Consider the following 24,304-nt stretch of genomic DNA (forward strand, 5'->3'; position numbering starts at 1 on the left):
GTTTGGTTCTAATCTCCATCCAGACGGTTCTGTTACAGTAACCTCACTGTTAGTGTTCATATTTACTATTCTGTCAGCTGTCACCGTGAACTCCTCACTTCTGTTCCTCTCAATTCATTTCTTTTTTTTTTTTTTAACTATAATTATCAATGGATTAATTATGAAGGAAACAGGAAACACTCCACTATATAAACTTCATACAGGAGCCTGTTTTAAGACAAAGATTAAAGATGATGATCAGTTAAACACATGAAATTATTTTCTTGTTTTGATTTGTTGACATTTATAGAAAAGCTGATTTATAAAAACTAATGAAGTGTGTTAAGATGCGTTTAAACAGGAGGGCGGAGCCTGAACCACTTATTAAAGGACAGATACACCCAAAATGTAATTCCAGTCATCAGCTCCTCCCTCCATGCTGAAGGAAAGTCAGGTGAAGTTTTGTAGTTCAACTCTTTTCTCACATCAGTTCTCAAGTCAAGGCTTCTGTACATAAACAGCTGAAGTAGCTGGAAACTGGTTTTAAGATGTTTGATAAAAGCTCATCCAGAATAATCTGAGTGTCCAGAAGCTCAGAGATCCCAAATAGATTTTAAAAGAAGCTATTTACATCCTTTTATTAAAGACAAAATCGTCTGTTTTTATGTTTTAAATCAAGTCTGCAGCTGCTTCAGTTGTTTAGCAAAATGCTGCAACTCTGTTTTACTGTGAAGCTCCAGAACTTTTCTGTGGACTACGACACTTCATCTAACTATACATCAGCGTGGAGGGAGGAGATGAAATCTGGATTTTTAAAACATTGTTAGGTGAACTTTTCCTTTAAGACAAGAAGAAGCCCCAGCAAGTCCAGCACGGCAGGCAAAAACACAGGAGACACATCAGAGAGAGTCACCCTCATGTTACCTGCTGCTCTCAAGATGGAGGGATGTGATGATGCAGTGACACACAAAGATAACACACACACACACACACACACACCAATCCATGCAGAATGATCACAGCTTCCTTCAACTTCCCCCGAGGATTTTGTTTTAATAAACTGAATTGTCAACTCAAAAATCGAGCTGATACAGACGAGGGCAGAACTCGGCTTGCGAGGTTCCTCGTAGCCTCGATCTGGCTCTTTCCTCCTTGTAACATATGGAACAGCCCGAGGGGAAGTGAAGGGGACTGAAGCGGGTCAGCTCTGCTAACATGGAAGTGGGCCATTGTTAAAGTGCTGCCTTCAACAAGCCCGAAAAAACTTACAGTCTTCACTGTTCAACACCAGCTTCTCCACGGGAAGTCGTGTTGATGGATGACGCGTGATGGACGACATGACACACAAACAATGAGATGAAATCAAACAAAGCGACGCTCATCAGCCGTCCTGCCGTCTTCACTTCTGGTCTCGTGCTCCTCCGTCACATTTTCATTTTCATCTTCATCAAACCTGACAACAAACGCTCCGACTCTGATTCCAAACAACAGCACAGACGCTTAAAAATACTTAACCTGAGATCTGTCAAGCACTTGTCTAATTAGCATTCTGGTATTTCATCCTCTATTAAACACATTTTGTTACAGAACTCAAATTGATGTGAAAAGTGTGTAATTGCCTATTAGACTAATTAGCACAGTGCCTCGTTTAGCTTCTGACCTTATTACCATTTCTTGCAGGAGTCACGTATGATAAAAAGAGGACGAGCTGCGCGGTGAGTTTCTCTCAGCCGTCCGCATCAGTTGGACTTATATATTTAATGTCGATTGCAAACACAGTGTTTAATCGCTCTGACGCCACTTTACACAGCACACACAAACAGCCATCATTCACTCAGTGACGTGTTGCTCCTTTAAAGTGCACAGAAGGTTTCATCATTTCTGTTCATCACAAACAGAAACACGGCACGCTAACATGCTGAGGACAGGCGGTTATTTTCTCTAACCAGGGTCACCACTTGAGTGGAGTTTATTTGCATGCTAATATTCACTAAGTAGCATCAAACACAGAGCTGATGAAGAGTAGTTAGTTTTGCAGGCGTTCGCTCATTAAACAAATGATTGGAAATGTCATCATCCTGCAGGAGACAAAAGAGTCTGAACCAAATGTGCCGTCATATGTGTTCGATGTAGAGATACTTTAATGGAAACTCGTTGAGCTGCTACTAACGATTCACTTCAAGTGTAATTGATTCAGTGTTTAGTCCAAAAATGGTTAAAGAAATCGTGAACAGTCCTCAACATCATGTCCCAGATTCATGACTCCAAAACCCCAAAACTCATTTATTTACTCTAAATTTTCTTTTTGATGAATCAACTAATCGCTGCAGCTTTAGAAAATTATTAACTTTGACTTCTGTTGTCAGCTGCACATGAAAAATCAGAGCATCACTAAAGTCAGCAGACGTCGTCTTCTGGATTAAAGTCTGTCCAACGTTTCATAGCAACACATGAAGAAGTTTCAGAGGTTTTCCACGTGATGCGGCCTCGCCTCACACTGTCAACCCTCGAGTCACTTAGAGATGAAAAATTAAAATGTTGCTTGTAAGAATTTTTAACTGCAGGCTGAGGAGGTTTAATCAAAATTGTATAAGACGCGTTGATGCGGCCCACACACCGCGGGGAGCGATGGCACCGGGGCGACTCACTGCTGTTTGCCAGATCCGAGCAGACTTGGTGTCAGGTGTCAGCCAAGAGCGAACCGAATAAACCAGAACTGGCCGGATCCAGACCACTAAAATAGAAATAAAGTGCGGCCCAGATCTGGGCCAGTTCTGGTTTATTTGGCTCTCGGCCTGCTTGTGGCTCAGTTCTGGCAAACAGGAGCGAACTGGAGCGCCATCACTCCGTGCTGCATGTGGGCCAGATCTGGGCAACAATCTGTAACAATAACTCACGTTTCATTGTTTAGACAAGATTCCGAGTAAAATTCATTATTTAAATAAATTCCTGTGTGATGTGGTCATTTGTTGGATCCAGAGTCTCAGACATTAGGAGTTACTGCTGTTGTCTGTTTACATAATGGAAGATGTTTTGGATCTGGACTGTTGGACTCACATGGGCCTTTTTAACAGTTTTCAGAAATCCATATCCACATTGTGCAGTACTCCAACATTAATCGCTGTTACAGAGTGTTTTATCACTAACACACGTCTCCCCTCCTCCTGCATTAAAAGAGAACATGCATTTTCTGTTATCCCTGCCCACTTTATCCAATCAGGACAGAGAACAACATAAATGGTCCTTCCTGCTCGTGAACATGCAGAGAGACGCTTACAGCAGCTTTATCTGAGTCAGATTTCTGATCAATAATCATCAGTAATGTGGATATAATGACAAAGGTAGCAGGTGCAGAGCAGTATTCAAACAAGTAGAACAGTCTGTTAGTTCAGCTCGCTTTACTGAGATACAGCCTTTAAAGACTTATTTCATAATATATCCAAAATCTCAGAGCAGATACAGCAGTGGTGTCAAACTGATCCAGTAAAGGGCCAAACAAGAACACACCTGATCCAAATCAGGTGTGTTCTTGCATATGATATACAGAATAGTCTCAAATCATGATCATGATGTAGTATCGATATATTACTGAGCTTGACCATTAATCAATAACCCCAATAATTCAAGGTCATCACAGTAAGTAAGTGTCACCACAGAGCTTTAAACTGTTCAGGATGGAGTTACAGTCTCAAACCAGCAGCCGCTTTCTGCAAATTTTCCACAAATGCACGACACATAAGTAACGCTAGCACGTGTCGCTCGCCGGCCTCCTTCACTTCAGCAGGAGCGGCGCTCGCCCTCCCATCAGCTGAGCAGGGCTGAAGGAAAGTGATGCAGAGCTATTGATATCAGCGGTGGGAGACCTCGCCTTCGACACGCCCACACATCGCATGACTCCCTGCTTCTTTCTAGCACACACCAGCTCACGCATACAGGGTCGTTTCATTGGCATGCATGCACATGCTGCCTTTATTTATAGAAGCTTGAATGCACGCACACACACGCACACACACACTCATTCGGACTGACTCGGCTGTGCTGAGTTACATAACGGTGGCCTACTAAAGCAGCGCGGCACGTGACCTGCGTGAGATGATGTTGAACTCTGCTGAGGGTTAGGCCCGCCATCCTCTCGCTCCATCTCAGAAACACACACACACACACACGTACGAACACACACACACCCCTCCCCCGACTCAGACTGACATCACTGCAGGCCTCAAGGCTGCTCTCATCAGCTGGTTGCTAGGCAACCCATTCGTCCACAGGCACAACCAACGCACATTTAATCTGGGAGGCTAAGAGACAGGGATAAAAAAAAAAGAAGAAGAAGAAGAAGAACAGAGAAAAAAATATAAAAATACAAATGTCCAAAGAAGAAAAATGTGATGTTCGCGCTGGTGATGAGGCTTGTTCTACCATACTGAGGAAGGAAGAGAGGGAGGGAGAGGAGGAGAGCAGAGGATGGAGGGAGAGAGAGGAGGAGAGGGAGCATGTGTGAATCTAGGCCATCTTCTGTGCATCTCTGTTGCCATCTGTTTGACGGCCTCAGAAGCAGGACCACCTTCACCCTCCGCGGGCCTCTTCACATGATGAGGTGCCCTCTCGCTGCCTACGACCTCATCTCCCGCCGCCGCGCCTGGCAGCCCTCTCCACACGGCTACAACTCAAAAACCCCGTCTGAGCACGGAGGCAGATAATCACAGACCCCAGCGGCACACGAGTGAGAAGGGCTTAAACTTCATCCGACAAGAGGAACACACACAAACTCCTCGGAGCGACAATCGAACAGACCAGATTACAAGAGACTGAGAGATTTCAGCGGGACGTTCGGTGTCGCTTTAGGAACGAGGGGCGAACGCTGCAGTTACATCAGCGCACGGCAACATCTGGTTGTTTGATCCCGTTATGAACCGTTTACTGAAGTGAACTGAGCTCATCAGACCAGTCAACACTGTTTCAAACTACACACACACACACACACAGTGAAGCCAAGAGACCTGTTTCTTTAAGCATATGATTCAAAATACAGCAAACAGCAACCGCAGAGCTGTAAATTACATTTGCTTTAGATGAGTCTCAGCTGCATGTGATGGTATATTCAGCAGCTGGGGACAACTGTGATGAGTTTTGTCTTTAATGTGGGCAGAAATATTGAAATATTAAACCAAGTTTGAGATTCCAGCACCTCACAAAAGCACCAGCTCAGACCACAAATCGCAACAAACTGGAACTGAAGTCTGTGGGTGAAGCTTTGTCACAGGGAAATTACAACACCACCCATTACTGCAACTTCAGGTAACCGACTGATGAATCACTGATCAGTCTGACTCCATCTAACGACTTTAACTCTTGAGGACAGAGAGGCTTTTCTCCTGTTAATGAGATTGTTAATGTCCATCCCTGCTGTAGTTCTGATCCAAGCTGGGACAGCTGCACATGTAAAGTGTTTAAATTTAAAGTATTTCCTGCTTAATTTTTACTTATTTCTCATGTAAATCATTCTGTTTTTCCTTTTTTGAAGGATTGGACACATTTTCATACAGAGCACACGTGTGACCTTCAGTTTTAAATGTCTGATATTGTGTGAACAATGTTTGCTTTTTGTTTCTGCTCTGTGAATTCAACTCCCGTTCTTACGCAATTCAAAAGCCCAAGAGGGAAAAACTGGAACATTGAAAATAATCCAACACATCTCTCTTGTAATTTTCATCAGGAAAGCTGACGTAAAAGAGTTTTCCCAATTTGCAGCTCAAATTTCCAATATATCTGACATGAGTCACATGACTTTAAAACTGCAACACAAAGTACATAAAAACGTCTGATTTCCAGAAATTCAGCGAGCCAAACAATCCTCCCGGCGCAGGAGACCGCTGTGGCTTGGGGGGGATAAACAGTTTACTTTGAGAAGCTGCCAGCTTCGTGCACCTGATACCTTAACGTCATAAAACCACAAACAGCAGAAGGAAACGACCAGATGACTCTTTGCTTTACGGGCAAAGACGTGCCGCTGCAATCACTGAGTCTAAACACCGTGCTATGCTGATGAAGTTGTTAATTGAGCTCAATCATTAGGCACTGTGTGTAATATGTTTCTTTATTTCACTTTAATTCTTTGCCAAAATGTCTGACTTAACATATGGTGGCATTTAAATATACTTGGTGTCATATATCGGGTTATCTTCAATACTGAACCTATATCCATCTTGCTGCAAAGTGATGTAAATCAAATCTACATGACAGAAGAGGCATTGAGGGAACAGTTAAGGAACAGTTCACCCAAAAATGTAAACTCAGTCATCTTCTCCTCCCTCCATGCTGATTGAAGTGTTCACAAAACATTTCTGGAGCTTCACAGTAAAACAGTTTTGTAGCATTCTGCTAAACAACTGAATTTGCTGACGTTGATATGTGGCACCTCTAGTAAGGCCCAACGGGCCTCTACTGTTCTCGCTCCGGCTCCAGGATCCTCGATCCAAGTTTCACGTGAATACATTCAGTAGTTTTTGTGTAATCCTGCTGACAAACCAACCAAACAACACAAAACAAACAAAACGAACATAAAATGGCTCCACACAGCTCGTCCAGCGTACTGTAAGTCTCCAGAAGCCCTGAGATCCCAAACTGATCTGAACAGACGTTATTTACACCCTCGACATGCTGTCATGCTCTTGCAACCACTTCAGATGGGGTAAAAGCTAGCACTTTTAGCGTAGCATCTACAGTGAAGAATCTGGCTTTAAAAATGGTGTAAATAATGTCTTTTTAAAATCAATGTAGGATCTCAGGGCTTGTGGAGAGTTGGATTACACTGGACGAGCTGTACAGAGACATTTTCTGTTTTTAAAGGGCTCGACTGATGATTAGTCCGGCTGACATTGGCCTGTGACAGAACGGTCTTATCGGTATATCGTAAATGTTGCCCAACATGAGCCGAAATGAAAACTCTCTTTTAGAGATTATAATGCAGAAAAAAGATTCTTGCTGTTAGAAATGTGTCACAAGTGTCTCATGACCAAATTTGAAGGAGCACTGCAAAAAAATATCATCCAATATATTGATATATATTTATTACTTCTTTACAATAAACATACAGATGTATCAGCCCCAGAAATCGAGCATCGTTCAGGCTCTACTTTTTTTTAAACACATTTGAACTATTTCAGTTGTTGGTTTGGCTCCAGAAATGTTTTGTGGATGATGAAAGTTCAAACTTCAACTTCATCATTTTGTGGATGATGAAACTTCAGTTGTAAGACTTCCCGCCAATGTGGGGGGGAAGGAGATAATGACAGTTCAGTTACTGATGAACTTATCCTTTAATTTCCCAAAAATAAGCATGTGGCATGGCAGGGGGATTCACAGCATTTCAAACACACAAGAGTGGACAGAGGGTTGTGGTGTGACGTGGTGGCAGCCGGTGGAACGTACCTGTGAAGATGGGAGACACAGAGGACATGAAGAAAGAGGAAGTGAAGGAACTACAGAAGGCTGAAGAGAATGGAGATGAAGATGGAGAGGCGTGAGCTGAAAATGAAATGAGTACAAGGTGTAAAGGTCAACAGACACGACTTTGAACTGCAGAGGAGGAAAATGAGGATAACATGACAGCATGCGACGTGAAGCGTGAAGGAGGGTACACGAGGTCGGACCTGAGCAGCTGCCGGCCGTCTCACTGTTGTAATCACCACATCTCGACGTCACTGTGTTGATGTAACAGTAGGAAGCCAAAGGAATCAACACTCTCCCTCTGCTCTCTACACCTCTCTGATGAGCGATGGGACCATTCATACAAAATGCATGTGAGCAGTGAATTATTTATCATGCTTTTTATTTCCCTCTCATACAGGGGAGATGTGAGTTTAAAAAACCATGAGATGAGCTGGCTCAGGTGCAGGGTCCACCAAAACGTTGTCCCAGTTACTGCAAATTTGACTTCTACGTGCCCCGGACAGAATCAAACATGGCAAAGCAAGGAATCAATCTTGTAAACAGCATTCGTGTTCGTATCTATCGCCTAAAGGGACTGCTCTCAATCTCGGACGGTGCTTTGTGCCTCCATCCAAGTAAACATTTGGTTGAGGAATGTGACAGAATACAGTGTGAATAAATGTCAAATGGATAACAAAGTGAGAGGATGAGCTGAATTATAAATGATGTCTGCACATGTGCTACATTATAAACTGAGGATTCAGCTCCCCACAGTGTTTTTCATCAGATCTTCAGGTTAAGAACTTGGAGCAGGTAATCAGTGGATCATGACTCCATAACACAGTTACAAGACCTACAAACTGCTACCACACTTCAATCAAGAGTAAACCCTCAAAAGTGGACTACTGGTTCAAAGCCTCAAGTTTAATTTCTGAAGTGACCATATTAGGATGAGACGGTGAAGCTGGACAAGATATCCTGATTGGATCTGACTGAGAACTAGAGGACTTGTCAATCATGAGGTTAACTCGCCCTGAAGCAGGAGTCTTCAACACACAGAGCATGGACCCTCTACTATGTATACTGTATAAAATCATATTGCATATTAAACAATGACGTGTAGCTAACTGGCTAGAATCTTTCAATAATATGTCACACAATCTCATCCCGGGTCATTAAAAAACATAATTTCTTAGTCATGCTCTTTGGCATCTTATAGCATCTGCGTGCAACAAGCAAAATTGTCTGCTAGAAAACATTTCGCTGTTACTGATATGTGCTGTTATTTATCAAAACGCTATGTGAGCTTGCTAATATCAATCATAGATAGCCTCTCCAATTCAGTGTAAACTAAACTTTTTGTTTTGAAAGAATAATCCAATAATCAGGTGGCCACCCTGCAGTTTCTGTGAGGAACCCCTAAGGATTGCGAAGCAGCGTTGATGACCGACATGCTAAAGTGTACCATACTTTATTGTCTGTTTTACTCTAAATGGGACCATAATTTACTAAATGAATATCATAGGTTTATGGCATTTCTTGCAATTCAGATAAACCTTCACAAGACATAGAAACAAAGCCCTGCAGCCTCACACAACTCAAAACCACCAGCTAGTTGTAAGAACTAGAGAGTGCAAAACCAGTAGCCAACAAGACCCAATAAACCACCAGAGCACACCCAACTGTCCACACAAAACTGTCAACAGCTTACTTTGTCATTTATACCAAAAAACCTTGAAAAGTAAGAGAGTAAGAGAGAAAATGTTTTACGGTGTTGTGGCTGAACCAATGCTGTACTAACACTATGAATATGAGGCATGGAGCACACACACCAAAATAACAAAAACTGAGAACCAAGAATTTGTAAATCCTGAGTCATGATGACCTACCTTGTTCCGAAGGCTCCCCTGGTCCCGGTGGGGGAGTCGAGGCTTTCTCCTGGCTTTGCTGGCCTGTCACGGTTCATTTGCTGCAGAATGGAGCTCAGTTCGGTGATGACGGTGTTCTTGGAGTCTGGTGTAGATGGAGGGCTGCGCAGCTCAGGGGGCTGATCGCCCCACAGTTTGGATGTTCTTTGCGTAGGAGTCCTAGGAGGTTCGGAGGATGAGGGGGGAGGGGGAGGGGCCTGAGGTGGTGACCCATAGGACTCCGGGGGCTCTTCAATGAGAGCATCATGATAAAGCGATGTTCTGTTGATGACTGACTTGCCCTTGGGTTTGGGTGGCACAGGAGGCCGATCCACCAGGAAGGCATGCCCATCTGCAGTGGCATAGAGGCTCTCCAGAGTGCTGTCGCAAAAGCCTCCCTCTGACGACAGCGTGGAGATGCTGGAAACGGTGCTGGTGGTCTCCATGTGCTGAGGATCCCCGCTACTGCGGCTGTCTACCTCTTCAATGCCCGAGTCACCTACCCCGGACTCCGGGTCAGGTGGGGGAGGAGGGTATGATGGTGGCATGTTGTTTGTGACCCGTTTGAGTTGATCAGTGACAGGTGGCGGAGCGTGAGCATGGTACGGGGGTAGAGGAGGTCCCCCATTCCGTCTCTGTTGGTGAAGCATCTCTGCAATGGCACTAGCCTGATCATCAGGAATATCAATACTGTTGGCAAACTCCAGTGGTGGTGGGAGAGGCTCTGTGAAGTCAAAGTCCTCGTCGATATCAACAGAGGCCAGAGGGGGTGGGGGGATGCGAAAGGGTAGTTTGACCGGTTCATCCAAGGACTCGCCTAAGGGAATGCTCCTCCTCCGCAACGAAGGCGGCTGGGGGTTGACAGACAGAGATGAAGCTTTGAGAGGATCAGGTTGGTTTGGGTCCTTCAGTTCTGATGGCCTGTTGCTGTCCTGCCCCTCCTCCTGGTTGTTAACCTTGTTGCTGGCGTCTGTGGTGTGGACCATCAACAGCCCGGCTGACTTTGGCTGTGATGTGTCTGCCACATCCGCTGGGGCACTCTTCCTCTCCTCAACTGCCTGATGCTGCCGTTCTTCCCGTGCCCCATCAGACTCATATTTCTGCTCTGTCATCTGTCTCCGCAGGCCACCTCGGCCGGGCCGCCCCATGGTTGCAGTGGAGATTGCAGCAAAACTTGTCTCGATCCCAGAGCGTAGTTTGGTGTCAATAAACAGCGGTTGGTTGAGGTCTGGTTTGTGGCTTGGCTGAATTGGAAGGGACTGGGCTTCATGCTTGGCGGATTGCTGAACCTGAGGAGGATTTTGTGGCTGATTCTGAGGATGGTTCTGTTGCTCCTTCATTGCCCGGTCACGAGCTGCCAGGGCCAGAGCGAGTGGAGAGTTAGGGTCCAAGGGCTTGCCGGTGACAGGATGGAGGTAGGTCCCATTGGCCCTGTAGTGGCTCTTAGGAGGAGTGGATGGGAGACTTACAGGACTGTCCAGGTTGGGACACTGGCCTGTTCTGGTGTTAAGAGGCTCCCGCACCACTGTGGGCTCAGGAGTGTTGAAATCAGTCATGTTGCCACTGCCGCCCCCAACAGGGGGCCCGAGTTGTGCCGCTGAAGGCGCCAGTATCCTTCTAAGCCGCTCGTCGCTACTGAACATGCCTTCATCGATGGACTTTGACTGGCGAAGGCGAGGGGTCGGGGTGGGACTACTAAATTCATCATCCCCCATGTCTATTGACTGGAAGGCAATTGAGTGTTTTTTTGCCTCTAACCTCTTCTCCCGGTCCCGGACTGCCCCGGCAATAGCTGCTGCAAACGGGTTGCCCAGAGACATAGGGTCTTCAGGACGCAAACCTCCGCTTCCACCTACAGTGGGCGTAAGGGGTGGGTGTTCAGGGGTGGTGGGCTCGATCTCCATACTGCTACCCTGGCTGCTCTTGCCACTGCTGCTGGTGGAGGGCTCCTTAACGATGATAGTGGGGATGGGGATGGAGGAGCACGTTCGTTCTACAGGCGTGGTAGGCATGGAAACCGGGCCTGAGGGGCTTGCTGGCACACGACATGTTTTCTCAGGACTGTCCTCAACATTGGACTGCTTTACTAGCATTCCCTTCCTACGTGCTGGTTTCGCTGGCACATACAGTGTCTTATTGCCCACCTCAGAGTAAGGGTTCTCTGGCACTGGTGTGCGCCCTCGGGTGCGTGTGCTTTCAAAATGCTCTGAGCTCTGCCGGAAATAGCCACGCCTTAACGTACTGGCGTCTGTGGTTCGGCTAATGGTTGTCACCGCATTGGGTGAGTTCTGGGTGAAGCTGGGTCGTGTGGTGCCATAGCTCTTGGGTGTAGGTCCAGCAGCTGAGTTGTAGGCAGGTGGCGATGGGGGTGAAATGGCTGGGGGAGGAGGAATGTCCTCTGAGGTGTCAGGCATAGAGAGGCTGCGGGCGAACTTGAGTAGGGGAGGTGTGAGATATCCCTGTTTCTCATCCTGCGATGCATCTGGGAGAAGTGGAGCAGAAAGAAAAATTATGTGAGGACCTGAGGGAGACATCCCTATTTTTTATTTCCAGCATGGCCTCCTCTTTCCACAGGAAATGTCTCATTCATTGATGTGAGCTGTTTCTTAACCTTTATTTATCCAGGCAGGGGGTTCCTGAAATCGGTGGAGGCCAGAAAGAAAAGTGGCCGACTATAAGATGTTGCAGCACCAAGTGGGAATTTCCTGGTGAGTTAATTTGACCAATTACCCTCCAACTGAAGTGTTGAAAACGGAAATAAGGACAAAAATAAACATTTAGACTAAAGGCCGAATGATGAATTGAGGTGTGTTCCAAATAGCCATGGAGCTGTATAAATCAAAAAGGTGTCATGTAAATTTATTTCAGTTTAAAGAGCAACATGACCTGCACAAATTTACATATGTTTTGAAACAGTACGTTCAGATTTAAAGCAGCCTTCTGGGTATATAGATGGCTGTTCATGTGCATGTTTCAGAAGACGCTTGTTTACCTGCTTTCCTATGTACAGTTACACAGTTCTTTAAATGTTGAAGTTGGGGGAGGAAGCATCTTGCTCAGGTGAATGAGTGACATCATATACTTTACAGATGATAGCATTTCCCACGTGTCACCTTTCCCCAAAGTGTCATCAAACAAGAACATGCTCAAAGTGCTTTCATGGCAGTTCAAGCAAAATAAAAAAAGGCATTTTTGTCATAATGATGATGGCACTGCAAATCAAAAAAGTTTTGAGTAACATTAGCCTGCATGACGTCCCTCTAGTTCAGCAGTGAGAATGAGGTCTCAGCATATGCTTAATGACCTCCAATATTATCGCCTGAAAGCACACTTTGCTGACTGGATCATTCTAATTTATCTATAATTAGCTTTAATATTGAGCACACAGAGCAAGTCCTCAGAGCATTAATTAAATATTATGACAAGCTAAAAGCACCAGGTGCTGGAGTTCACAACTCAAGCTGACACACACCATGCCCTCCAACACACACACACACACTGTATACACAGCATACCTATGGACTTTTGCTTTTTCATCGTCCCCTTCTCAGGTATTCCCAGGAAGGCCCCTGGCACAGTGGGTGGCACCACTGCAACTCCCTGGCGGTCATGATACAAGGACTGCAAACCAGAATGTTGTTAATGACACACGCAGACACACACATATCATTGGCTCCCTAACAGCCTTTGGTTTCAGATATCTATCATTAAAAAGCAAAACTGTTTTGTATTGTATTGAGGGAGTTCAATCTGTGGAGGCAGCAAATAACCAAAAGCATTCTTATCAAAAGACATTTCAAAGTTTTGATTTGTAAAATATGGCCAGAATTTATGCTCCAAAATCCTAACTGCTGATCTTTGCTAGCTATTTTTGGATGCAACTAGCTGGGGAGCTAATGGCCCTATTTCCTGATGGAAGTCTGCCTGGATCACAAAGCAAGTCAATGTGGGCAACTAGGCTAAACTGCGTCCAAGTAAAGGAAGTTTACAGCAGACTGGGACTGAACACACCAGCCACAGAGGTCAGTCTGAAGACAGGGGGTACAGTACAGAGGTGATTTACAGTGGCTCTGACCAGGACTATGACTCTGGGTACGAGAGGACATGGCAGACATCAGCAGCGGGTGAGAAAACAAACCAAGACTGTTTTAGTAAGTTTTATTTAGTTTGTTTCCAGTTTGAAGTGTTTAACGATGCAATAACAGGGCGATTAAGCTCGTTTTAGTTCAATAAAGGAGTGAAACTTGACTTTAGAAGGTGTGTGGAAATTTTAAAATGTGGCAAAGTTGTGTTTTGCATACATTTTCTAACTGAAACTACCTGGGTATCAGAATATCAGCTCTTGAGCAATAAAGTGCAGGATGTCATTTTATGTTTGGAATGTTTAGACTTAAATTCATGCCATATCTTACATAATATAATCCACTAAAACCCCAAACAAGAGCTCAACAGCTTCAGAATCACAAAGTAACACCACAGTGTAATTTATATTCCCTGTAACGAATAATCAAATGTTCAGTTAGTTTTCTTTACTTACATTCATGTCAGCTTGCGTCACCAAACAGCGACTGGATGGGCGTGGTTTGATTGTAGCGATCTTCATATCAACAGGTGAGGTCTTCTGGGCGTGTGTCATCTCCTCAACTTTGTCTGCAAAAATAAAACAAGCGGTGATGAGCAACAGAAACGATGAGGGCAGGACATGATTTGCAAAGCCTTCAAGGGTTTTTTTATGGGCCAAACGCAAGCTAATCATTCACAGTGACCCTTTCCTGTGTGTCCACACTGAGTTGCGGATGAAACTGAAACAAAAAACACTGAAAGAAAATTTTGTGGAGCGGGGGGCACAGGAGGACTTTGATGAAATGCATCGGGGTGCGTCCAGCCTCGTAAGCCGTGCAAGCTCTTTCCAAACAGCCGACTCAGCAGCATCATCCAACTCTCAGGGTCGCTGCCTCATTGAATGTAAAATGAGCAATGAATGTGAAGTCTGTCAAGTTTGCCGTTATCTTTCTCAGTCTGATTTTCTTTCATGAGCCAGCTACGTGGGAAAGGTGTCAACGGCAAATTTGGCAGAACTGAACTTCCCTCTGGCGTGTGATGATGCCATCAGATAAGAGTCCACCTAAACTAAGGGTTTATGCTAACAGAAGCTACATGCTAGCCCTGATCTGGCCTCCTCGCTCTATCACCTCCCTGCGTCCCCTAGCTCTGTCTTGGATGTAGAAAGCTTCCATGCATTAGGGGGAGTGATTACTTAGAGTGACTTGGAAAACAATCCTCTTCTTCTGCGCATCTACACACAGAGGAGAGGAGTGGGGGAAAGGGGAGAGGAGGGGAGGGGAGGAAAGGGGGAGGAAAGGAACATCAATGACCTTCACTACGGTTAGAGCTAAAACACAAAAACACAGAACAGAAAAAGTGCACATTTCCTCTCTCTCTCCGCTCTCCCGGTTGGATTGCAGTTACAGCTAATCAGACAACATGCAACACGGTTGCCCTGGAAACCTATCTGTGAGTGAAACATTTCCTGGAATAAACCTCCCCCTCCTCACACAAACACACACAAACACACACAGACACACACACACAAACACATACGTAAACACAGTTAGACACACACACAAGCCTGCAACAGAGGAGGAAACAAAAGAGGCACACGTGAAGAAGAGACATGACAAACCTTCACAGTTCAGGGAAAGAGAACAAACATTGACGTACAGCGTTTTGTTGTCATTTCACAAGTTTTTTTTTTTTTTTTTTTTACATACGCACAAACACAGACAGAGAGACACACGAGTGAAACATTCTGTCATTCCTCATTAAAGATCTGCTGCTATGTTCCTCTGCATGAAGCTCCAGGAGGAGTAAATATGTGGGGTCGCTCCTGCTCCTGCACCTCCTGAGTTTAGGAAGCACTCTGAGGCGAACTACAGCTTTAATCAAACGTGACTACTCAGCATCCACACGGTGCGATATCGAGTCAAAAGAAAGAAGAAATACTCTGTGGTTGTGAAGAAGGGACAGAGGAGTTCAGACATCTTTCTATTCTACATCACTACGACATTAAACCATGCACCAACAACATTCAGAACACAATGAAGTTCAAAACATCTGCAGTAAAAAAAATGTACAAATCATGCAAAAACCACGCTACGGGCCACACCATTCAGTCGCACTGAAAGTCAAATATCAAAATCAAATCCTTGTAGAAGTATTAAAACAAACTGTCAACATGTACAACAGTGTTAGTGGGAGGGGAAGATACGTGACAGACATCAGTCATTGGATCAGAGTGAAACATGCCTACAGGAACTTACCACCTTTCTTTTTCCTTAGAGTTGCTTAAAGGGGCGACACAAAAAGATTTCTGAGTCTTTAAAGCACAAACACAGACTCAGTCCTCCTCCCAGGATCAACACACATCTACTTGTGTACGTTTTTAATCTATGTACATTTGTCCTCCTGCAGCTGGTGCATACGTTTGGTGCATCCCATAATGCACGCACGCTACAAAGCCGTACTATCACTACTATAAATGCAGTGAAGTAAAGAATGAAACGCAAATGTGTCAAATAAGCAGCTCAATAAAGAACATGCTGACCGCAGGAATCTCTCTGTCAGCAATTTTCTGCAATCTAAGTGGACTCCCTCCGCTGTCATTTATTTATTCATTCACCTTTCATCACCTGCTCGCTCGCTGCACACCTCCGACACACGGCGCAGAGCTGCACTTACGACTGATTGATCCAGAAGCGTACACTCTGAATCACAAGCTGCTATCCAGAACAAGGCGCGCACCAATCAGGCTAAAACTAATGATGTTTTTATTAATCATTTTATCTATATTGTCACAAAATTCAGCTTGAAATGAACAATAAGTTCTCACAGCTCAAGATGACATCTTTTAATTGGTCATCGCCGCAACAAAAGTCCCAAAAAACAATTAACACTGCAGCTGACGGTTGTTTTTAAACTAATACGTCAATTATTTTTTTGGCTCATTAATCAGCTGTTTGGGACAGAAAATGTCAAGAAGTGTTTCGTCCTAAAATGTCTCGTTTTGTCCACAACACAAAGATTTTCAGTTTACTGTCAGAGAGGAGAAAAAAAAACAGAACATATTCACATTCAACAAGAATTTCCCTTAAAAAAAAATCAGCAGCTGACAACTGATCGATTAATTATTAGAGGCTTGAACACAAATGTCTTCAGTTTACAATTAAACAAACCAATTACCAGTTATTTGCTTCACTTTTTGACAAATTATTTGATCAATATTTGTTTCAGAGTCTTAGAAAAGAGATGAGTCAGCTCGCCAAAACCAAAGACGTGTCACTCAGTACTCCCAGATTACATTCAGTAATTATCTCAGTATATAAAGTACATTTATAAAGCTGACAGCTTAAACTAAGCAATCTGATAAAATAATAACCGTGTCGAACACCGGCTGCAACTAATTCAGTGTCACTCCACCTGAGTACTTAACGTGAGACTTTAACAGCTACAAGATTATTTCACATCGTCAGGCTGTTACCACCGCTACAGAATGGAAACGTTTAAGATCCAGTTCATTAAGGCTTCATAAAGATGTTAATAAAAATGTGTCTATGTGTACTTATTGTTAGCAGCAGCAGAGTTCAGCATTCCTGCGTTACATTCAGATCGCAGACCTACGATCACACCGAGACGATTCCCTGAAAACCATCCGGTGTTTGTTGGCGCTCTGCTCGACATCCTCTCTTCTGCTGCACAACATGTTTTTCATGTGAAATATTTTAACTATTGACATGCAGTCACACCGCTTTGATAATGAATTGTATATAACGGCCAGTTGTGCATGCAGCTGCGCTCCACGGGAGCATCACACACCTAAACCACGCTTCTCTGAGGCGTTTTGAAGCGGTGGAGGTCTCTGTGTGATCAGAGCTTCACTCTGCCAACAGCATGACAGATTCACAGCAAAGTAAAACATGCATTTAATCCTGCCTCCACTGTCTTTACACTTCTGCTGCGTCACATTCAATACATTCAGCTGTTTTAAACGTGTGGTGCTTTTGTTGTGGAACAGTCACAGAAACACTCCGACTGCTTCTACATGATAGATGTCATTTCTGTGATGGAGCAGCGGCGGAGAGGCTGCACACCTCCACCTCTCTCTGCTGCGTCCTGCTGCCGTGTGGTGAACTTCCTCCACTGAAGTCCCATCAAAGCTGTAATTATTACTGCCTGACTGTGTGAGCGAGTGTTTGGCTGCACTGTAAACAGACGGACCGGTTTGATTCTGTTGGACTGTCGCTGCTCGAGGAGCGCGTGTTGGCTGTAGTATTAAACTGCACTTGCTGTTACCACGGCAACCGCGAGCGTTGCCAAATCAAGCAGCACTGAACTCTCAGGGATACGACTTCAACATAATAAATAACATCCTGATAGAGGAGCACACAGTGGATCTGACGAGAGCGATCGCCGTGTCGGCCGACAGCTGCTGACTGAACTGATGACGTCAGATGTGTCGGGGTGTTGGACAGCGTCCGGAGGGGAAGCCCCGCTGCTCCATTTACTACTTTCTCCTTCTCCGTCACATACGTCCTCCCCTCCATGCTGCCTTCACACCTCCTGTCCTTCCACCTCTGTTCAGCATCGACGTGGCTTCTCTTTCTGCCCGCGTGTCTCAGAAAACGCTGACTGTCTCGTCTGTCTCAAGGTATCAGGACGCTACAGCTGATAGCGCAGCACACAGAGGGTCCTCCGATGTGCTCCTCACCACACACACAGAAAAAGCAACAGAACCAGAGAGGATGCTGTCATACTACTGTCATATTTTTGACTCATTTGCGCCTGGTAGCCACAGCGACAGCTCATGGATGCGTGGGTCTTTAGAAGCAAGAGTCCTTCATGCATAATGGCAGAGAGGACAGGAGATGAGGAGGGAGGAGAAGCAAAAACCAAACAAAACAAAGAAAATATTTTCTTAAGAGTCAAATGAAAGCAAAATGATCAAACGATGGAAACTGAAACTGCATCAGCCTGAACAAGCGCCTCATTCAGCCGCTGCGAGCCGATGGAGGTTGCAGTAGAGCGATATGATGGCAGAAGGTTACGCAGCGTTAACTGCTTACCTTTATCCACTACAGAGAGATTAAACAATCAATGAGAGTGAGAAAGGGGAACAAGAGAGAGAGGAGTCGTTAGACAGAGAGTTCCTGAAGACATGATGAGTGAAGAGTCAAACGGCAGGAAGACCTTACCGAGTTCCTCCAGCTCAGAGGTCATGGACTTGGAGCGCATGGACAGGGCTGTGGTGGGAGCTCGCTTCGGTGGAGGAGGAGCTGAAGGACACAGACGGACCAAACAGACCAGTTAGCTTCTGTTATTCAGCTGCGAAGTCTCATAGACGGTGCTCATGGATTATTATCAGGGCTGAAAACTGTTTGATACCTCAGCTTTCTGTGACATATATGGCAAAACAATGAAAAACTATAACACATAACTTGATGAGTTAACTTGAGTCGCTCCGATCGGAAACAGTTGAATTATATTTTATGAAACAACCACTTCAGGCCACGTGTGTCCCATCATACGTGTCCCATCACCTCTGTGGCCTCCAGCTGCAACGAGTAATCACTTAACTGTCAACTATTAACTAAATCAACTATTTTATTATTGATTCATTATTTGATTTACTTTTTTAGAAGAAAGTAAAGTCAACATTTTTGATCCCGGCTTGTTAGATGGGAGTATTCCCTGCTTTGTTTCCTCGGCTGCGACAGTAACTGAATATTTTTGAGGACGACGTCTTTGGGCTTCAGGAAACACTGACAGACATTTTTCACAGTTTTCTGACATCTTGTAAACGTCCTTTGGCTCTTCGTGCTGAAGTGAAACTTTGAGGTTCTGAACCGTTAAGCGAAGTTCTGATAATCTGACATCTAACAAGCTGTAATTATTCTGCCTCATTTCCTCCCAGAGACTCAGCCGACTTCTGACATCCAGCAGCGGAGCATGTGAACTTCTGCTGCTGTTATTTTTGTTTGCATTGTGAACATGGAGGAAGTCAGGTTTCTGTCTGCCTCTGAGGGATCTTATTACATAACATGTCATCAGTCAGCACGCTGCTCCACTGCAGTCTTTGGCATTTTAATACAGGAGGTACAACTGTTAGCAGAGCGGTGCAGCAGGAGGTTTCTCACACCAGCTGTGTTCCGCTGCTCGATATTATTTTATTTTCTAATCCATGGATGATGTTGTATTATTATGTGTAGAAATGCGAACAGTATAATTTGAGGGTGTTGTACCTTTTTTGCGTGCCGTGTCCTCGGGGTCCAGATTCCGGCTCACCGTCACCACCTTGATGAGGAGCCGGTTGCCTCCCTGGCGGATCATGTTGACCACCTGTCTGTGGCCCACCTTCACCACATTCTCCTGGTTTACCTGCCGTGGACACACATCAGTACAGTCATTAATGGCAGGATTTGGAACAGATGTTCGTGGTCTGCGTTATAACTTAACCACATGATTGGCGTCAGCGAGTCGAGAGGCAAAACTGGTCGATCCTCTTAGTCTGACTGTGATTTTGAGAGCATGAGATTCACTGTCGATGTTTGTTTACACGAGACGGAAACAGAACCATCTCTCACATCCAAATGCAAAGCGACGGTCCAGAACCTTCACGGTGGTAAACAGCATGAAAAAACCAGCAGCAGACAAGACATTCAAAGACTTGCAGCGGTTGCCGACTCTCAGCTGAAGCCTGCGGTGGCTTCACGCTGGGCCTGATGCTATTTCCAGACAGACAGCTCATCAAAGTGACTGACAAATGATGCAGCAACAACTCGACTGACCACAGGAAGAGGGAGGGACTGACGGTGTGCTTCAGTATGATGAAAAGTGTCCCAATTACACAGTGTGTGCTAATACTGACTGAATGTTTGAGCAAAGGGATGAACAACGTTGTATCATACAGAAGCTGCACGGTTAAATTATCTCGTCCCCATTCAAGTTAGCCACAATACAGAAACTATCGGAAGGTCAATTCAAATGCAAAATAAAATGCAATCGACCAAACGTATCTTTATCTTTGTTCAGTGTGTTTTCAGTCTTCTCTGGTGGTTAACTGGTAATAAACTGAACCTTTTAGTGGCACCAGAGCTGCAACCATCAGCTGAATAATCAGATGAAAAGTCACATTTCAGTCAAAAAAGTCAAACATTTGCTGCTTTTCCTTCTCGTGTATGGCTGTAAATGAAAAGTCTTTGGGTTTTTCAGTCCTGGACGATGCGAGCAGAGGATGCTGGGACGCAGGGTTTTTGTCCGTCGTGGTGAAAATTTGTAACTTTACCATTTTAAATTTTCCTTTGATTGACGCTGCAGGTAAATGTCTTGCTGCACTAAGAAGACTTCAAGGAAAAAAAAAAAACCTGGAAGATGCAATTTTCGACCTGCCCATGGATATGCAAATACGCTGCTGGTTGGTTGGGTGTTCGCTCTTTCTCCCCGTCCTGCTGCCAATCTTCATAATTGCAGCATTCATGTTTGGCAGCAGGAGAGGAAGCCGCGGACGCCGACCTCACAGCCGGCCGTCAGAGACAATCAGAGCGCGTTGTGGCTCAAGAAAGAAAAAATAATCCAGCCACGATCCGGTTCTAATACAAGGTGACGCACATGTGTGTGTGTGTGTGAGACACTAGCGGCCAGCTTGTATATTAACATCTGAATATAGCTGATACCCAACACGCTGCACACCCCCATGTTCATATCAGATTTTAAACACACACACACACACACACACACTTTAGACTTCATCTTTCAACACGTACATGCGTGCCCACATGGAGGAGGGTTTAATCTCATTACCGTTCGTCTAATTTAATATGGACTGTGCTGCAGCGCTGCTCTCATCTCCTCCGCCCCTCCTCTCTTCTTCCAGACAAACAGCGGAGGAGGGGTCAGATGGAGGGATGAAAAGAGAGACACCGGCCCGGAGCGACGGGGACGGATGATGGATGGCAGGAGGAGGAAAATGTGGAGGACGATGGAGCGACGGCCGACACGCAGAGAGAGACTTTATTTTCTCTGTCGTAGTTTTAATCTAACAGACGCCGAGCGGCCGTCACGAGGGCGGACATTTTGATAATTAGAGAGAAATGCCCCAACAGCTGATTCACTGTGACCTCGTGTTCCCTCCATCGGGCTCCATCACACACCGAGGTTCTCTGATACCATCCAGAACACGGACCAGTGCACTGGTCCACATATAGGGGTGGCCTTATGTAATGCGCTATCTCTGTCCACCCTATTATGTAACTGTGCGTGAAGGGCACACACACACACACACACACACACACACACACACACACGCACTCATGTGACCGCACACACACTCATGAATATTTTCTTCTGCCAGCCTCAGAGTGGAAAGCCAGCTTGGATTTGGTGTAAGACCGGTTCTGGAGAGGATGAAGGACGAGTCTGACACGCTGACAAGAAACTGGGAACACATTTTCTCTTCAGGGGTCGAGTTCACATCTGAAAGTTTGTGGAATGATTCTCTCCACGACTCTTTACTCACTTCACAGCTGTCAGAATAAGAAACTGAATCCATTCCATCCAATTTATTTTCCCACACTTAAAATGAAACATTTTGACCTATTTTATTTTTAAGTATAAAAATTGGATTTTCATTTCACAGTTAACACTTAGAAAACTGAAGTGAACTATAAAACTCGCTCACTCGGGCTGCAGCTAAAGATTATTTCTGACGGGATCCGCGGATTCATTTGTTCGTTGTGGATTTAAAAATGGACTCTGAACTGAACTCAAAGACTGCCCAGAGCCCGAGCTCTGAGCAACTCACGGTCAGGACCCCTGGAAACAAAACTCCCTCAGCTTCTTCACAATAAAATCCCCCAATTTTTTAGTCATTTTAAAGCTTTTATTATGAAGCAGCATCACAGGAAACGTTGTGTTTCAGCAGCAGTAACTAAACATGAACCAGCTGACAGTGAACACATGAACCAGTGAAACACAGCAAGATGTTTAAAGAACAAACAGGACGAGAGAAACTCAAGAGATTCAGTCAGAAGTCCTGAGAGCTGAACAGGTTTCCCAAGCCAAGCTAGCATCACCACAAGCAAGTTAGTACAGAGCTGCTAACTTAGCACAGAACGACAGGCGAGACCACTTTCCCCCAAATTATCGGCACATTGTTCAACACTGGAGCCGCGTTTTTGTCTCCTGTGGATCATGAGATCACCAACATCCTCACTGAGAACACTGTGAACACGGGTGTCCTGAGTGTCTCCTGGGGGTCCTGAGTGTCTCCTGAGGGTCCTGAGTGTCTCCTGGGGGTCCTGAGTGTCTCCTGGGGGTCCTGAGTGTCTCCTGGGTGTCCTGAGTGTCTCCTGGGGGTCCTGAGTGTCTCCTGGGGGTCCTGAGTGTCTCCTGGGGGTCCTGAGTGTCTCCTGGGGGTCCTGAGTGTCTCCTGGGGGTCCTGAGTGTCTCCTGGGGGCAGGACAGTGACTCAAAGGTGTGATTGTGTGTCAGAATGGGTGAATGAGAGACAATTGAGAAGTTCTTTGTCCATTAAGGTAGTAAAGTGCTTCATAAATACAGCCAATCAATCATTCTAACCATTAACAGCTCTGCCGTGTGCCTGTAACAGGTCAGACGAGGTTTTCCGCAAATCAGCACGTCAGCTATCACTTACATGCAGTCGATTAGTGGTATTGATTAACTTCTGCGGTCGTTGACACTGGTGTGAACGCAGCCAATCGAACGCCGACACTCACGGGTTACACGAGTGTGATTTATTGAGTGAGTGAGCGAGAGAACGAGCGAGTCGTCAAGAGATGAAGCCTGAAGGCCACAAACAGCCCGAACACTGAGAGACGCAGCAGCTCTACGCCTGATCATTAACTGTTTAATCAATAGCACACACACACACACACACACACACACACACACACACACACACTCAAACACATGCACTTAAAGATGGAAAACGCAGAAGACAAAGTCGGTACAGTTTGCATGTAAAAGCCATCCGTCTGTCAGATCAGGCAGAAGGAGCGTATTCAAAAGCCATTATCATTATCATAACCATTATAATAGTTCCACAACATTAAGCATCAGTCGGCCCATTTAGCAGAACACAGGCAGCCCAGAATCCATCTGATCGCTCAGTCTCATCTCAGGCAAATATTCCTCGCTCCGTGACAGTCGCTAATCTTATTAATCAATTATAATCTGACCCACACAGGCGCCGCTAATCCAGCCCGTCAGAGCAGGGAGGGGTTAACAAGCCCACGCTGAGCTCATCTCTCTGCACCACTGTAAACACAGACACCAGTATTTAACATAAATCTTTGTTTACACCTGCAGTACCTCACTGAATACATCATGGATACGCTGCTGCTGCTGCTGCTGTCGGGCTGAGCATCAGGCGGTGCTGGGAAAGAGGAGGCAATGAAAGTACAAGTAAATAAAAGAGCGTCAAATCTGTGATTCAGATCAGAACCCGCTGTGCTGCTTCTTTACTGCAGGAGAGACACTGGATGACAACAACAACAACAAGTTAATTGTTCTCAGAAGCCGTTAAAATCTTCATTCATGTAAAACTCTGATCCTAAAAAGTTTTCTGAGCCGATCAAAGACGCCCCGTCACACTCACGATGTCGTGATGTCAAAATGAGCTTTTAAATTCAATCATCTGAATCAAAGAAGACACGACTAGCTTAGCATTAGCCTGCAGCTGCCCCACAGTCACTGAGCGGTACCAGAGATCCTTTATTGATTCCTCTGAGAGGAGGGTTCACTCCTGGAGAAAGAGCTGAACCAGAGATCCTTTATTGATTTGCTTGGGAAGAGGGTTCACTCTGTACAGACTTAGAAACTGAACACTGATACAAACTTAATTTCTATCTTTTGTTTTTTATTTTTTTATTATTTCCACACAGGTGTTTTTGGAGCATCTTCTGTATCAAATTCAC

At 45.1% G+C, this 24,304-nt stretch overlaps 1 protein-coding gene across 6 annotated transcripts in view; it reads right to left on the reverse strand.

Annotated features, from left to right (window-relative positions):
• The window catches only part of LOC119017818 (SH3 and multiple ankyrin repeat domains protein 2-like), a 47,896-nt gene that overhangs the window by 3,418 nt on the left and 20,174 nt on the right, over window positions 1-24,304 (reverse strand). Inside the window, exons 3-11 of one of the 6 annotated variants that reach the window (XR_005074564.1) lie at window positions 19,613-19,748; window positions 18,566-18,646; window positions 18,437-18,445; window positions 15,638-15,661; window positions 14,575-14,613; window positions 13,855-13,967; window positions 12,833-12,938; window positions 9,300-11,799; window positions 7,411-7,506 (exon numbers count right to left, since the gene is read on the reverse strand). Coding sequence is in view for 5 of the 6 variants with exons in the window: in XM_037094904.1 (XP_036950799.1) it covers window positions 9,300-11,799; window positions 12,833-12,938; window positions 13,855-13,967; window positions 14,575-14,613; window positions 15,638-15,661; window positions 18,437-18,445; window positions 18,566-18,646; window positions 19,613-19,748 (3,008 nt within the window). In the remaining variant the exon portion in view is untranslated. The remainder of the gene's footprint in view (window positions 1-7,410; window positions 7,507-9,299; window positions 11,800-12,832; window positions 12,939-13,854; window positions 13,968-14,574; window positions 14,614-15,637; window positions 15,662-18,436; window positions 18,446-18,565; window positions 18,647-19,612; window positions 19,749-24,304) is intronic. The other 5 variants (XM_037094904.1, XM_037094905.1, XM_037094906.1 and 2 more) reach the window with 5 other exon arrangements.

This window comes from Acanthopagrus latus, chromosome 4 (assembly GCF_904848185.1).
Source record: "Acanthopagrus latus isolate v.2019 chromosome 4, fAcaLat1.1, whole genome shotgun sequence".
Lineage (NCBI taxonomy): Eukaryota > Metazoa > Chordata > Actinopteri > Spariformes > Sparidae > Acanthopagrus > Acanthopagrus latus.